At 28.2% G+C, this 17,141-nt stretch overlaps 1 protein-coding gene across 1 annotated transcript; it reads left to right on the top strand.

The window, feature by feature from the left end:
* The first annotated feature begins 995 nt into the window (after nt 1-995).
* Nucleotides 996-11,795, top strand: LOC148281878 (uncharacterized). The gene is made up of 3 exons (XM_088225930.1): nt 996-1,621; nt 4,008-4,029; nt 10,914-11,795. Exons 1-3 carry the CDS (start codon nt 1,439-1,441, stop codon nt 11,033-11,035), a joined length of 327 nt encoding a protein of 108 aa, XP_088082056.1. The 5' UTR covers nt 996-1,438; the 3' UTR covers nt 11,036-11,795.
* The last annotated feature ends 5,346 nt before the right edge of the window (nt 11,796-17,141 follow it).

Genomic DNA, 17,141 nt, shown 5'->3' with positions numbered 1-17,141 from the left:
TAAATTATCTAAATGAAAACCATTTTTATTGACATGCGAAATTTCTACACCCGTTTCTTGATTAAATTCATGGTTTTCGGATATAAGATGATTTGCGAATTCTGAAAAATTATTATTAATCAGACATCTTATATATTCTTTGATTCTAACTTTAAATTTACTTTAATCTCTCTCTTTCTTTCAATTTTCTGTCTTTTTCATAAAAAAAATTATTTTATAAATAGCAACGCGCGTAATTATAAGTTAGTTAAATTCCTGACGATGAGGTAGTAACCTCGAAACCGGTCAAAGTGTAATTAAAAAAATTAAAGTGGTTTATACAAATTTATAAATAAATAAGTTGAATAAGCCACTCACTTGGACGGCTAGGCTGCTCATTAAATCCCGGAATTCAAATGAATGACTAACGGTCACTTAGCCAAAATGTTGAAAGCAACGTTTAATGAAAGGGTTAAACTAAAACCCCTCTACAGGTGTTAACTAAACGCCACTTTGCCTTTTTAATTTTGATACGACAGTAATTATTGTTTTATTTTTGCATTTAAGTTCTAAAAAAAATTTTTTTTTTACATAATTTAATCCAATCTATCCTAATCGAATCCGGTGCTATTAGTTAAGCCGTTTCCGAAAAGCTAGCTTTCAAACAGTCAACACGTTGAACGTTGAGCTATTTCAATTCATTCAACGAACTGCCTAGCCATTCAATTGAATACTGAAATTTAATAAACACCTTAGCCATTCAATTGAGTGGCTCATTGAATTAGTGGCGACATAATATACTGCTGGGATGTAGCTTCACATAAGTCTAGTAAAAGTCATATATTTACCATAAGATTTTAAAAACATTTTCCTTCAAAGTAAGTTTCCAAAATCAGTGAACATTATATTTTTTGTGTAAAGCTCGTAACTTTCTTCTTTGTAAAACACTTGTTTGTCAAAAGATTTAAAAAATATTTTTTTTTACGTCGGTAAAAATTCACATTTTAAAAAACTTTGGCAACATTGTTTGTTTGCTGTCAGAAAATATCTAACAATACGTTAATTCGGTAATTTTGTAAAGAATTATTGTAATTCTCGCAGTGAAGTGAAGAGCGCTTGTGTGTCTCGAATGAAGAGGTTTATTTCACAATTGAATAAACTTCTTAATTAAAGTGAAGAAGTGGTGTCAATTTATTAATTTTAGTCAAGTGCAGCTAAATGCAATTACTTGACATCGTACGATCATGGCTGTCAGTGAAAATCAATAATTAATGTATAAGTTTAAATTCAATAAATGAGTGCATGCGGTCATTAGTATAATTCGCAAGTTACTTTATGATCAGCTGTTCAGTTTCGTATGTTATACTAGCAAAAATTCAAAAATATACAGACAATGTTCTAGAGATCCGGTTATACTGATAATTGTATGCTTCAAAAAGGGTAAATAAACAGTGAGAAAATGAAGTCCGAATTAAATTTAGAATTGGTGGATCCTGAGCAAATACTATTAGAGGATAAAGTGGCATCGTTTAAAAGCGATCCAGAAAAGTTGCGCCAGGCTGCTGAATTTATCGATGAGTTGATACAGCAAGCAAAAGCGGACGCAGAACTCAAGCTTATAGCAAAGGAGAAGGCGAAGGCTGTGAGTATTTGGAATTTTTTAGTTAGGTACTTTCTCACTGTGATATTAGATGGGAGCTTATTATGGAATATCTCTAGCCCAAAGCAACAGTGAGATAAACCCGAAACTTCCGATTTTGAAATACACACGCAGATATGTTAATAACTTAAATAAATTTATGTTTTCAAATAGTAAAATATTGAAGTTTGATAGTTAACCTATGTGAAAATATAGTAATCATAATCTATTTTAAATAATTAAATTCCGTCAGACCCTTCGCACACCTCAAAGTCCGCTTATCTGAGAATAGGTTCTTCAGAGTTATCTCACTGTTGCTTTGGGCCAGCGATATGTTTCAAAGGCTTCTGAAATTATATAAATAGCCATGTGGAGAAACCTACGACCTGTAGAATAAAACATTCTCATAGTGTTTGTTGAAATACAATTCAATCGCATGACTTATTCCACTATTTGAGGAGTTCATTCCATTTGTCACTTGAAACACGTTCCACGATAAGTTCCTAGGATTTAAATTTATTGCTGTCTACGTAAACACTCACTTTGGTACAGTATTACAAAAAATAAAACTACAGTCGAACTTGGTTATTACGAAGACAACGGGACCGACTGAATTCGCTTGTTATACTAGTAATATTTTTATTACCTTATACTTGTTTTTATTTGCTATAATACTTAATTAACCTTATTCGCATTATATTGGCAAACACGCATTTCATATTTTTTTATTTCTTCTTTTTTTGTGATAATATTCTTGCTTGATTATTTACATTACTCACATTTTTCTTTCTTGCTTACTGTAACATTTTATTTACTTTGTTTGCTTTCCAGAATTCATTTAATTATTTTATATCTTATTCATCTTTCATTCATATACTTACTGATTTTTGTGTTTAACTTGATTCTTTTTGCTTTATTTAATTTTTTGCTATCATATCTTTTATAATTTCACATCTTTTTTTCTGTACATTTACTTATTTGTGTTTTATTTTTAAGTATGTTAGCATGTATGTTTTTTATAAATGCCCCTTGGGCGTTAATGAACAAAATAAATAAAAACCAGAGGGGTTTTTTCAATTCAATCGCATATTTTCTTTAAGTAAACAAATAAATATACATATAATTCATACAGATAATTTGAAAATAAGCCTGTTAAGGAAAACTTCGCAAAGCTCGGATTTTTTACACACAATTTCAACCATAACATATGTGGTACTTTTTCAATGTTGTTGGCGAAAACACCATTAGATGCTTAGACACTTGCATAGTGTCATAAACGTAATCCGGTCCTGACGCCCAGCGACATCGGTCCTAAGTTAGCCCGCCCATTTGGATTTTATTACTTAGGTTCATATTTCGAATACCGAATACCAAATCATGAAAAAAATGTGCGTATTACTAAAAATTGTATCTATTTTAATCACAAATGAATAGTTTAACATTTAAAATCTATCAGTGGTAAGTTGTGATGAATGAAAACAATTTTTTCAGCATTTTTTGGTCGCAAACAATCATGCTTTTCTTCATAAATACACAGCAAACTCACATCCAGTTTTTTATCTTGACTACAAATCTCACAATATTCCCAAATAGGCAATTTTTTATCAAATGGTGCCATGATGGGCAAAGAACTAATAATTATTAATTACTAATAAGGTCTATTAGTAACACAATGTGGTTTAATAATGAATAAATAACGCAGCATGTTACGACATGATCTACTCGCAAATGAAACAAATACGCCCGCTCCGTCACCCCCGCACGCACCGCAATGAGACAGGTCGCAACCTGTCATGCGCGGAATGGACAGATCTTTTGCTGAACATTCGGCCGCCAAGAAGTGCCGAATATTCAGCATTTAGTATTTGGCCAAATCATTATTCGTGGCATCTCTACTTGTTATAGAAGTGAATAAAATGTATGGAGAAATTATAAACTAAAATGTCAACGGATGTTTTCTCATTACATTCGAGATCTCGCTATTTCCGTGATCGTTATAACCAAGTTCGACTGCATATTCTATTTTCAAATTTAAACAATCAATTGTTTTATGTTTTAGATTCCAATTTATTTCATGCAAAAGTGTATTTTTTGTACCATTGTTTTGTTCTTTTAACTCTTAATTGATGTCATGGTAAAAACTTACGTTATCTGCGTTTGAGCCTCATTGGAACCTGTTTTTTAAATAAGTTATTAAAAATATCTTAAGTCCGATTTTAATTATGACCAAGGTTTATGATTATGTAGTTCATATTATGTTCATAAATATATAAAAAATAAAGTGCAAAAATAAAAAATAAAAATTAATTATACTCGATTGCTTACGTGTAAACAATTTTTTATCTTATCTTGTTTGTTTAACTTAAATGGTGTGTTTATTTTGTTACAGGAGGCATTAGCTGCTGAACAAGGTATGTTTTTTTATCATCTATTCAAAATGCTTATATTTTTACATAATTATTATTTAGCAAAGATAGTCTTACAAAAAATTATAACATGTTTATGAAATTCAACAAGTATTATTTAATAAATGAAGGGTTAATTGGCGATTGTGTTTATCAATATTAATCATAAGTTTTATTTTCAATTGCTATTTTATGCTAGACAGTATTTTAATGTATGCAATGATGACACCATACTCATTATAAGGGGATCTTCATGGGATGCAATAAATTTGAAATCAAATATAGATATTAATAAATTAAAAGAATGGTTCGATGTCAATATTTGGTCTCTGAATATTGAAAAAACATATTACATCACTTTTACATTGAAAGAACAAGTTATACGTCCTATAAATATTTGTATCCACACTACAAAATGCAATGAAGGATATCAGTTTCATAATGATAATTACCTCCGAATCACTAAAAAAAAATAGCATAAAATATTTAGGCATAATAATTGATAAAAATATAAAATGGAAGGAGCAAATAAATAATATTATAAATAGAATGACGAAACTTATATATGTATTTATTAAATTAAGAAATATATTAACTACCGAAAAATTAAAATCAATTTACTTTGCATTAGCCCAATCCATATTACAGTACGGAATAATTGGGTGGTGCTTTTAAAACAAATATTTTACAGGTTGAAAAAATACAAAAATTAATTACCTAAGCTGTATTAAAAAAACCGTCTACTTTTCCCACTGTCCAATTATTTAAAAAAATAAGGTTTTAGATATAAAATCGTTATTTAAAAATAATTGTTTACTTCAAATCCATAAAGACAACATAAATAGTAGTGTTTCTATGTCACAAAATGTAAGTGTGCGACCTAGATCAACTGGTAACATCTTAATTCAAAAATTTAAAACAATGACAGCAAAACATCATAATACTTACAGAGGAATATTTTTCTTTAATGAATAAAAATGGAAATAAAAAATGGAATCAGGAATATAACATAAAGAAAGCAGTGAAAATATAATTATTTTTTGTGTAGCACTGATTGAAAACACCGTTTATTATTTTTTTGTGATTTATATGTTATACTAAAAATATTAATAATTAAAAATAAAATAAACAAATTATTGTAAGACGTCATTCCTCATTATGTACACAAAAATAGTTTTTTCTTTTACGTAATGGGAATCATCAATGTAAATATACGTATTAAATTTATATATGATATTATAAAAAAATATATGTAGTAGTATAATTGTCTACTAAAAAAAAAAAGTAATACCAAAAACACATACGCCTTTTTATCAGAGAAATTTATCTTTTGTGGCCCCAAGAGTGTTCAATGTCCTGGATGAACATATTAAGTTCTCCAAAATGAAAGCCATTTTCACGAGAAGTCTACAAGTTTGGAATTTGTCCAAGAAAAGAGACCAATTGTAGGAGACTGCTGCGAGATATTGCATAGATTTATATACTATTAAGTGCTTTGTCCAGATGTTTATTAAAATATATGTATATGGAATAATTTTTATTTTTGGTATTGTTTAATAATGTGCATGCTTCCACTTGCCATTATGTTGTATCCCAACTCAACACAGGGCTCTTGGCCTCATAGAATTAGGAATGCGTTATTTTTTTTTGTAATTTATATGAAATTATTAATAAAATAAAATTAATAAAATGTTAAGAAAGAAATAAAACTCTTGATAAGATCATAAAATCGAGCTAAAAAAAGACAAACAGGAAAAAATGTAAAACTTGCAGTCAAACCCATGTTTTGTAAAATCTTCAAAATTGTATTTTTCAAATTTATTGCAACAGACAGAAAACATTTTTGAGAAGGGAATATAGATGAAAGTCTAGGAATTAATAGGGCTTATGACCCGTCATTGGCTGGTTTAAGTGAGGCCACTTAACACATGGTTTATTTATTTATATATGGTATTTTTGCCATTTACATGATATATTTTTGAAAGAGTAGAGTGTTTATAAAATAATAATAAAATATGAGATATTAATACATAATATATGTACATATATAAACAAAAACCTACATATTTTATACTAGGCGGTTTTAGACATAATGATCGCCGATAAAATAACCAACTACACTATGCAAATAATAACCATTTTAACCCGATCTATTGAAGTTGATTACCTCTTTTTGCCAAAAAAATATTGATAACTTTGTTTTTGTAGTCGGGCAGTGATAAATTAAATATATAACAATACAATATGAAGCATATTCAATGGCAGTGTTTTGTACTCTCTTAATAGGTATATTATATTGAGCTACCGTTTGAGAATTTTGAGAGTAAAATACAGTAGATGTTCTGCTCAACCTAGGCGGTACATAGAAGGAAATCAATTTCAACAAATCGGAGGTATCAAAAATTGGTTTTATTATTTTGATACCCTTTATTTATTATTCTTAACATTAACCATTCTACCAATGTTTAAACATCCATATTTCTTCTGTTCTCTTATCTATATCTGTTTATTTAATTACACACACGTCCAAAAGTCCCTTAAAATATTTTATGTAGTAAAAGAGCTGAAACCTTTATTGATGTTGCAGTAAAATTGTAGTTTTTATTACATTGATTTACTTTATATTGTTATCCTTATTTATTACGTTTTAATGTAGCCTTTTAGGTGGTTACGCATAAACAAATTAAATTTATGTCGAAAGAAAATTAAAATATCCATTAAAAAATATAAACAGAAATTAACAAATTACAACAGGGATTTGTAATTTGTTAATCTTAATGACTCCCAAGGGGGTGAAATCCAGTCTTTTGTCCACAAACATTTGGACAAACTCAAATATTGTAATAAACAGAAATGTTTAAATAAATATGTAAGTGCATTGTAGTTTATAAATGTAAGAACAAGTCAGTATTTATTTTGGTTTGAATTATAGTTTTTGGTCTTATGAATGATATAATTGCTGTGTACAGTCCACCCAAATCATTAATAGCCTTTGTGTAAGTGTGCGTGGCAGAGAGTTTTAAATTAAATTATTAATAGTGTGTGTAAAACGCAAACAAAAATTGTTTACTAGGTTTATTATCATTAAACATTTGAACGTACTGCACTTACCCTTCGAATGTGAAATAAATTTTATTAAAATTTACTTAATGAAATGTTGAAAACAGTGATAAAATCTTTTTTTTATCTTTAAATATGAAAAGCAAAATTCAATAAAGCTATTATAGTATTTTAAAAAAAAAAGTAAAATTGTACCTTATTGTATCTCTATTTAGTCATAAAATTAATTTTAAATAATTTATTATATGCTTTACTGAAAAGTAAAAAAATGATGTTGAAAATCATCATTCTCTTATCCAAAAAACAAATTTTATTTTGCATAGGACACGGAATTACATGCAGACAAGGTTATGAGTATTATATGACTGAAATATTTGATGTATTATTTGATTGGTGTGTAAGAATTTATCAGTAATTTATTAGAAGTTTTCAAGTTAGTCACTGTTATAATTATTGTTTATAGCATTCTGCTACGAAGGCTATTGTTTTACTGCGCAACTCAAAACCATAATGTGGATACCAAGAATTTTTCAATTGAATAACATTTATCATGTTTAAGTATTGAATCAAACCATGAATATGGATGAATTTTATGATACTTATATTGAAATAGTTAGTATTACTCGCAAGTTGTGATAATGTCAGTTCTTAAAAAATAGGTCAATACATATCTAAAATAACACACATCTGTTAATTTCCAAATTGTCTAATGTTATTGTTATCTGTTTCCTGTAAATTCTGGTAACAATTAAATATTCATTCAACTAATTCATTAATATTCATAGTAGATTATTTTTTGTAACAGATTTTGTGGGTAACATCAGTGAAAATATTTTTGATTGAATCGGAATTCGTTAGCCTTTCTTAGCCCCTTTTCTACCCCGTGTAATATTATGTTATTTAACATAATTTTCTATCGCATTTAATGTTTGCATTCTAAATAATATGTATAAGTTTTATAATACTTGTTAATGGAAACAGTAATTTCTCAAAACTATAGCAATGATATTCTTTAATCGTAATAAAGTATTAGGCATAGAATTAAGAATAGTCCAGAAGGAGCGTAGAATCATATTTGAATACATCGGACTGTGTCCAATAATTCCCCCACCATGCCCCACTTTCGCCGCGCGCATTCGTGATGGCGTCGCGTAATGTTGCACAATGAGAAAAAATATAATTATAACACAAATGTAAGGTAAAACAAAAGCAATCTGTTAATTTCTCTAAAATGTTATTGTGCACGCGGAAATATTGATTGACACAACAGAGTAGATAAGTAAAGGGTCATTTAATAAGAGTAATTGAATTAATGAACTTTAAACTTAAAATATAAAACAAATTTTATTTTACATAAAACGGATATTTTTATATCATGTTAAATAATATTTGATGTTTAAAAAATAATGTCGGTCAAATGTCCATTAGATGAGCAAAGTAGGGTAAAAAAAATTACTACCCTGGCAACACTAACGAAATGTTCATTTTGTTTCTTCGATAATCTGACAGATGGAAAAATAATTCAATTTTTAAGTAATGCATTTATTATATACACATTTATTTGCTAATTACTTATGAAATGTGATTGCATCCTGTTTCTTTAAGATCCTAGCAGTATTTCTACACTATAAAGGGACACAACACGGCATAGTTGAATTCAAATCAGGAGTTGCGTACTGAGCGACGTCTACAAAGAAACTAATGGGTCAAAATGTAAATCTACTCATTTATGAGTAGTTTAGTCGTCTTCTGTTTTATGTGCGCATGCAATTTCTGGACTATTCTTAATTCTATGGTATTAGGTAATACTGACAGCAATTTATCGGTAAACAATACAATGAAATGTGTTTTTTTAATAATACAATTTATTTGGACACTGATAAGTGTCAGTTGAGTATTTTAACTAGCATGAGTTTACTCAGATATAATCATCAATCCCCTTTCCGCATCCAGTAGTGCACAGGGCACTGCATTGGTAAACTAAACGCAGCATAGTTGATCATCTGTTACATGAAGGTAAGGTGATCAGTCTTACGCTTCAGGTGCCAGTCAAGGAACAATGAAATATTGCAGTTCAAAAAATCTTTCAAAATATTTCACGTCCACCCTTCGAGGAATCGAACCCTGGACCTCAAGAATGGTAGGCAAATGCGTCAATCACTACACGAGGCGAACTTATTTATTTATTTATTTATTGACGGACTTATACAGTCCAAATGTACAAATGAAATAAAATACAACTAAATAAAATTGAAGCTAGGATAAAAAATAAGAAATAATTACTACCTCAAGACAAGATCTGGTCTATCTTAGTGGTTTTTTTAATCTATAATGACTTACACCAAAAAAGTCCAGATCTTGTCTCGAGTTTACAATGCGACACAATCGGGACATTGGTGCATGCAATCTGTCAATCAATTTATCTCTGCTCAGTTTCCTTATTCAGTGTTCTGGTTGTATTTCACATACAGAACGGTATTCTTCATCCGCCTGGACACAGAATTTTATAGAAAAACAAAATATTGTAGTTGTCTTTTATTTATTTATTTATATATACGCCCAATGGGCATTTTTATGGACACATTTATACATAGAAAATTATTATAACAAAATTAGAAAGACTCAATGGTTTACAGTAGACTTTGTGGGAGTGGAAGCGGGAGAGAGGTGTTTATAATTGAATTTGATTCAGTGATCGATTGAAAGAAGACAACTTGTTATCAAAGAAATCAAGACTGGTATGTTTGTTGGCAGACCTAAGAATTCTGGGCATAGGGGAATGAAAACCATAGTTAGTTCTATGTTTATCGGTATGAAAGAGTGAGTTTTGTCTGAGGTTTCTAGTTGGGATATTTAATTTTATTGAGCTCAGTAGTTCAGGCGCATCATAGAGTGAGTTGAGAATTTTAAATAGGACTATAAGGTCGGATTTATTTCGACGGTCTTGAAGAGAAGATATATTTAAGGTAGTTTCTAACTCATTATACGTATATAGGTCTCTGGATAAGCCCAACCTCCAGCCTATCTTTCTTAAAAATCGATGTTGAACTGATTCAATATTCTTGATGTGAACATCATAATATGGAGACCAGATAACAGAGGAATATTCTAGGTGCGGGCGAACTAGGGAACAGAAGAGAGTTTTAAGGGTATTGATATTTTTGAAGTCAGCTGTGCTTCTGTTAGTAAATCCAAGAAGTTTTAAGGATTTATTGATAACATGTTCAATATGAATTGTAAAAGAAAGTTTACTGTCAAGTATAATACCCAAATCTCGTATAGTAGACACAGATGATAATATTTCATCGTTCAGTGAATAGTCGTATATGATTGGATTTTCCAGACGAAAAAATCTCATAACCTTGCACTTACTTAAGTTGAGATGTAGATTATTGGATGAGCACTAGGTGCTAAAAGACAATAAGTCAGATTGTAATAGTGAACAATCGGAAGGGCTGTCAATCTGTTTGAGAATTTTAGTGTCATCAGCAAAGAGCCAAATTGATGAAGTAAGAAAAGCAATTTTTTATATCATTGATGAACAGATTGAATAGCAAAAGAGCAAGATGAGCACCCTGTAGTACAGGGTACAGTTTTTAAATACAGTTCTGTGTATGAAATAGAACCAGAATCCTGGGCGAGAATGGAAATTTAGTGGATATTAATTTGCCTTGTGGTTTAGTAGTCAGCGCGTATGTCTATCATGTCTGAGGTGCCGAATTCAATTCCTGGCAAGGTCGACGTAAAATATTTATATAATAGGTGAACTTTTACTTCAGTATTTCATATTTATATACAATATTCATAACAGCCTATTCTTCGGTTTTCAGGTTTGAAAAGGCGCATCGGAACAAGAGCACGCGGATTCATCGTCAGACTGTTCGAGGCCATCTGCAATTGTACCAACACTGGTGCTGCAGCGGCTAGAGTAGTTACACCGAGCAAGAAATAAATACTCCAACATGGAGAGGTATCCTTAAAAGACTTATCATGTTACACAATACCTATATAATAATACGCCTTTTGCTATTTTCATTTTTAATATAAAAAATTTATTGATTGCCTCCTAATTTTAGCGGACAGATTTTCACAGAAGTCATGCTCATGATAAAACAATACCTCATATCTTACATGATTTTTTATTAATCTAAACTCAGTATTTACAAATTTGATTATGAATGCTTGTGTGTTTTGTCTTGATATTACCATATTATATAACTTTGGTTTCATATTTGATTGTCGCTCTATGCAATAACCCTCGTGTTTCTCTCTATAGAATATATTGCTGCTAAAAATGTTGAATAAAGAATATAGTACTGTATTGGTAAAACAATTACACTATATCTCAATAATAATTTATCATGACAAATAAACGAATAAAAAATATTTTTGAAATTAAAGATTTTTTTGTCCTGTTTTTAAACTCTGAACAGAAAACCACCAAATATTTTTTGATAAATAGGTGGGGTACAAGGTATTGTTTTTCTATGAACGATTCAATTTATATATTTTAAATAGCTACATAGTAGTGTTAACATAAATAGTGTGTTTTTTTTTTCCAAATGAAGAGAACAAGAGGACATAACAAAAAAAATTACAACAAACTAGTCAATAATTCTCGATTGAACGCGAACAGAAGGAGGTGTCGAGAATGCTCACTTTCGTCTACTTGACATTTTCATTCCACTTTGAAGGCTTGTAATCAAATAAAATAATACATATATCTAACGTAAAAGCAAACACAATATCTTAGAAAAAAAAAAAATTTGAATGATGTTTACCATTTTGTTTAACTTTTGGTGCTCATTTTTAAATTTCAGAAAAACGGACACAACTTATGTTAACACCTAATATTTATAATAGTTTGTGTAAAATCACTAAAATAAATTTAATATGCCGACCGATTTCAGAACATAAGGCTTAGAAACAAACCATCACTAAACATTTTTAGGGGTTGTTATAGATAGTGATTTTACTCAAAATAAAAAAAAAACATAGTTAAATGATTTAATACAAAAATCACAAAGATAGTACATTAAATATAGATTTAATCAAATATATTGTTGATTTCACTTCAAATCAATTCAGCAGCTTAAATTAATGTACTAAATATAAAACAGTATTGCAAAACAAATATTATTTTATTGCAAACCTTACAGTTATTGCATTTTTAATGTGTTTTTTGGATACCTCTGTTTGGAGATTATGTACAAAACTGAATCTTGTATCATTGCGAATAAATGATCTTGCCTCATATATACAAATAAAATCTTGGCCGTAGAGTATTAGTCCAGTAAACCATACAAATTTGAGAATATGTTTTTTTTAAATTGTGCTTTCCTCGTCTAACTTTATGATTAATAATATAATATTGTTTGCTAATAGCTTATAACAATTAGTATTTACAAAATGTTATTCTTTCTTATTATTGTTATTTGCTTTTAGAAATTTTAATGCCATTTTATGTGTCTATTTAAGTATGTATGCAGTCAAACATTTATACTATGTATATATATTTTATTTATTTCCTTTAGGTTAAGTAAATTTATTATTAAGTGCAATATATTCATTTCCTTTATTGTTTTAGGCAAAATTTAATATAAAAAAGAGTTTTTATTACTCTTCAGTTAGAGTATTTATAATTTGTTATTATTTTTCTTCGATGCACGATTGCAGTTTGCATATTTTATTATGTAATTCACAGTGTAAAGCTATGCTTATTTTAAAACTCAAGGGTACTTGAGAGTCAAGTAAACGATTAGTAAACAAACATAATATTCGAGTGTGAAGTTGTCTTCTTTTGTTGACATCAAATTATCATATCACATAATATGTTTGACTTAAAAAATTTGCATAAAAATAAACTTGTTATTCTTGAGTTTTGCTCTGTGATGTTCATTCATCATTAGTTTATTTTAGTGATGCTAATTAATTTTATGCTTGTCTTTAGAATTTAGAGTCACTTCAGTTATTTGAAACTAGTCTTTAATTGATGAGCTGTTAGTCCTAGACAATAAATATGTAGTCAAATATGTATCAAAGATTTTAAAAAATAACAATTGAATTGATCTTAGTTTGATTCCTTCCATTTCATTTCAATTGTTCAATCTTTAATATATTTCAATCCTATTTTATTTTAAAAGCTGAATGTTTTATTTAAACTAAGGTTTTTCGATAATTATAAAAGATTGTATTGTGGTATTAAATGTTCAAAATTTGTATTTTTATTTAAATTAAAACGGTTGTGAAGAGGAAACTAAAAATAATCTATCTTTAAAAATATAAGCACAGTTAAACACAATATTATAGCAGCTAATATTTATGCTTAGATATTACCACAACCTCATAATGTATGCTGTTGGAATCATGACAATTCCATTGTTAGAATACAATACTATCTATTTTTTAAATTATGAGATTGCCGTATTTATGTATTTTGCTTTAAAATAAATACTGTAAACTAAGATGAAATTATTATTCAGTATTACAATCATTTTAAAAGCATAAATAATTTTTAAACAGTTTTGTTGTTGCATCTTCTGATATAATGATAATCAAAATATATATTATTTTTTTCTACACAATTTTTTATAGCTACTATGAAAATTTGTCATAAAAAGTTCAAATTAAACTTAATACCGAATAATATTGCTTCGTAAATAGAGCCCCTAATGCTTTTGTATCTATCATTTAGTATTTATTTGTTTTGCAGTTTATTGAAACTGTTTCTTTTAAATTAAAATTTCTCATCAATGCAAAAATGAAGTTAAGACAAGTTGAAAGGGTAATTATCAAGTGATAAATAGAGCAACCTTAATTAAGGGCGTGGTTTTCATACCATTATGTTTTTCGCACAAACTAGTTATCTTTCCATGAATATTGAAAAACAAGTGTTTGTTTAGATTAAGTATTATCCGTGCATTTTTTTTTTGATAAAATGATATCTTTATTTTATTACAACTAATTATACATAATTTTAACCTACTTTTAATATTTTTAAGGTGAAAAGTTTAAAAGACCAGTATTTTATCCATTTATTATATTATAAAATTCTGCAAACTTTCTGTGATATCATAATTCAAACGATTATATTTATTTTATTTGCACATAAAAATTAACAATGAAATTTGAGTATTATTACATTAATTATTTTTAATAAATTATTACAGTGTAAAATAAACAAAATTATTTTTCCATCTAGGAGGTAAAAGGTTAGTGGTATATTTTTATTTAAAAATAAATAGTTTTTTTTACTATCTAACCAGCCGAGTTAAGACAGTAAGTTGCTACTTAAGTCTGATTTGCACATACATATGTTTGCATAATTTTGTACGACCTCTGTATGAATAAAAAAAAAAGAAAATTGATTAATAAATTAATTGAGACTGAATAGCAGGAATTTCGCTTTTTTTAATGATCTAAAAATTCAGAGACAACCTTTTACCTCTAATGTTTTAGTCTAGAAAAAGGAATTTATTTTATACAATTAGTAGTTTCCTGATAATTAAAATAGTTTTTATTTATTCTGTTTAGTATCTAGTATTGAGTAGCTTTTACTTTTTTCCGGGAAATATTTCACTGTTGAAGTGTGATAAATATATTTTTTTCATTATCACAAAATGATAACATTCTTGCTTCCTTATCACCGATATTATAACTTACCAATCAACTTCATAGCAAATAAACTCTACTCTGAGACCTAAAAATCCATTTTTGCATAGAATTAGAATCCGTATTATTATATTTTGCAATAAGGCTTAAAAAACATACTTTACTTTACTATTTAAACACTGCCATTGTATTTTTACTAAGTTAAAATACAATTTAGGACCGGGAAACTTAAGCATTTCCGAATGATTTATTTTCAAAACAAATATTGCCTTATTACTACCTATTTTAAATACATATCGATCTATTTCATGTATTTGTTTGGTATTCTTCCATAACTGTTATTTTGTAAGGTATTAAAAGTATTACGTAAGTGAATGTAGATCTGTGTTTCTTAGTAATAGAAATACCTTGAAATAGTATATTACTGTTTAACATAAAAATATGTGTATGACTCAGGTTCAGTTAAATGTAATATTATATTGTGACCATACACTAGACTAAAATTCAGCCATTCTGATTTTGCTAAACTTGTCGATGAAACACGTGTTGTAAAATTTGCATCGGTACTGATTAATTTTTTAGATCTAAGTAAAAACCAATGAAATGGAATATTTTATGGTTTTTATCTCGTATATTTCTTTAAAAATTGGTCAAATGATTTAAATAAGAGGTAGTATCTGAATATAACATCACTTCTACGCGTATTTACAATGTATGATCCTTAACGGATTTAATTCTGATTCAAACAGTCCAACTGTTATGTCATATATTAAGTCGGTACCGTACAACTCACTAACAAATTTCGAATGGTTGTTTATTGCACTGAAAAAAAAGATCTGGCACAATTTGAATGTAATTTTTTCACCGAGACATTGTGTTCTAGAATAAAGATAATTGACTTAAAATAGACCATCCCCTGTGTGGGTTTTGAAATATGAATTGTTTTTATTATTTTATGCATCGTGTATTATTTATTTCTAGTGAATGTTCGAAAACAAAAGAATATTGTTTTAAGTAACGCCTATAAAACATACACATAGTGGCTAACAGCAGTTGTAATTTTCTTGACCTTTAACCTGATCAAATAATTATCAATGTGAATAGAAAAATGTAGTCCATTTCTGTTAACGATAAAATAATATTATGAATTGAATAACCTATTTATATTAGTATTCCTTTAATGGTTCTCAATTTTGATCTTCTCAAATATTAAATGGTTCTTGTGTTGTAATGTAAGTGTAAACAAAGGTACATTGTGTTTAATAGTTATTTGTACTAAATTAATTCGATGTTACCCCATCCCCAATATATTACTGTGCAAATGCGACACTAATGTGAGTCAAATAAATCTTTGAGATAAACTTTATTACTTTATGTTTAATGTCAAACTACTAAAAATATTCAAAACAAATTCAATTGGTTAATTTATGACCTTAACCCTTTATAACTCAACGTCTTCAAAATACAAAAATACCCGGTGTTTGAATAGCTTTCTACAAATCATAAAACACGTACGCATTAAAAAAAATCCCTGTCAGTTTAACGGCGAGTGAATGTTGAATGAATTAACTAGCAACTGACGTCACTTACTTGTAACAAAATATATTTTATTTGCATAGAAAGGTATGTATAAATGCAATGCTGATTTAAAATGAACTTAGGTGTTTATTTCGGATTTTGTGAGCATTGAAAGGGTTTGTAACAGAACTGTCACATGGTGTTATAAAGGGTTAATAAAAAAATAGTACAATATACACAAACTAACAGAAGTATTATTTTAAAAGTATATTGTCAGCTTTTTTATTTGTTTAAACAAAATGTTGAATTTTGTTAAAATAATCTGCCAAGCTTTATGTCAAAACTAGAAATTTATTTTGACTTACGCTAGTGTTAAATTCGCACAGTGATATGTAGAAGTGACATGTCATACCCTACAATCATCTTCTGTATCAAGATAATTAGGTGAAAATATATCCTGATTGATCTGACAATCACAATGAATTGGAAAAATTAAATAAAAATTCTGTACATAATGTATTTCTTGTAAAAAGAGCTCTTTAATCATTTCATACTAAAATTATTTTTGGCAAATTTACGATGGAAATTTACCTTCCAAAATTAAATTGACTCGAAAATGAACATACTATGTAATTTAATACAAACCATTCTTCTACTGAGGGTTAAATATATTAGTGTAAATGTGTTAAATCTATTTAATAATTCACTAATCAAATATAATTTATAACCTTTTCTATAATATTTATATTGACTGATTATAATGAGGGATCATGAGCTTATATTGTCAATACAATATACTATATATATACACATTTACTGAAAGCTATTTTTCATTGTTTTATTATTATGTGTTTGTACAACTTGTACATTATAATCTTCGTATAAACCTTGGCATGTTAAGTGTACCTATTTATATGTGTATTTCTCCA

Source organism: Micrasema longulum, unplaced genomic scaffold, assembly GCF_059751315.1.
Source record: "Micrasema longulum isolate JH-2025_06_02 unplaced genomic scaffold, ASM5975131v1 h1tg000402l, whole genome shotgun sequence".
NCBI lineage: Eukaryota > Metazoa > Arthropoda > Insecta > Trichoptera > Brachycentridae > Micrasema > Micrasema longulum.
Note: the sequence above shows the minus strand (reverse complement) of the source record. Positions and strands in the feature narration are given on the sequence as shown.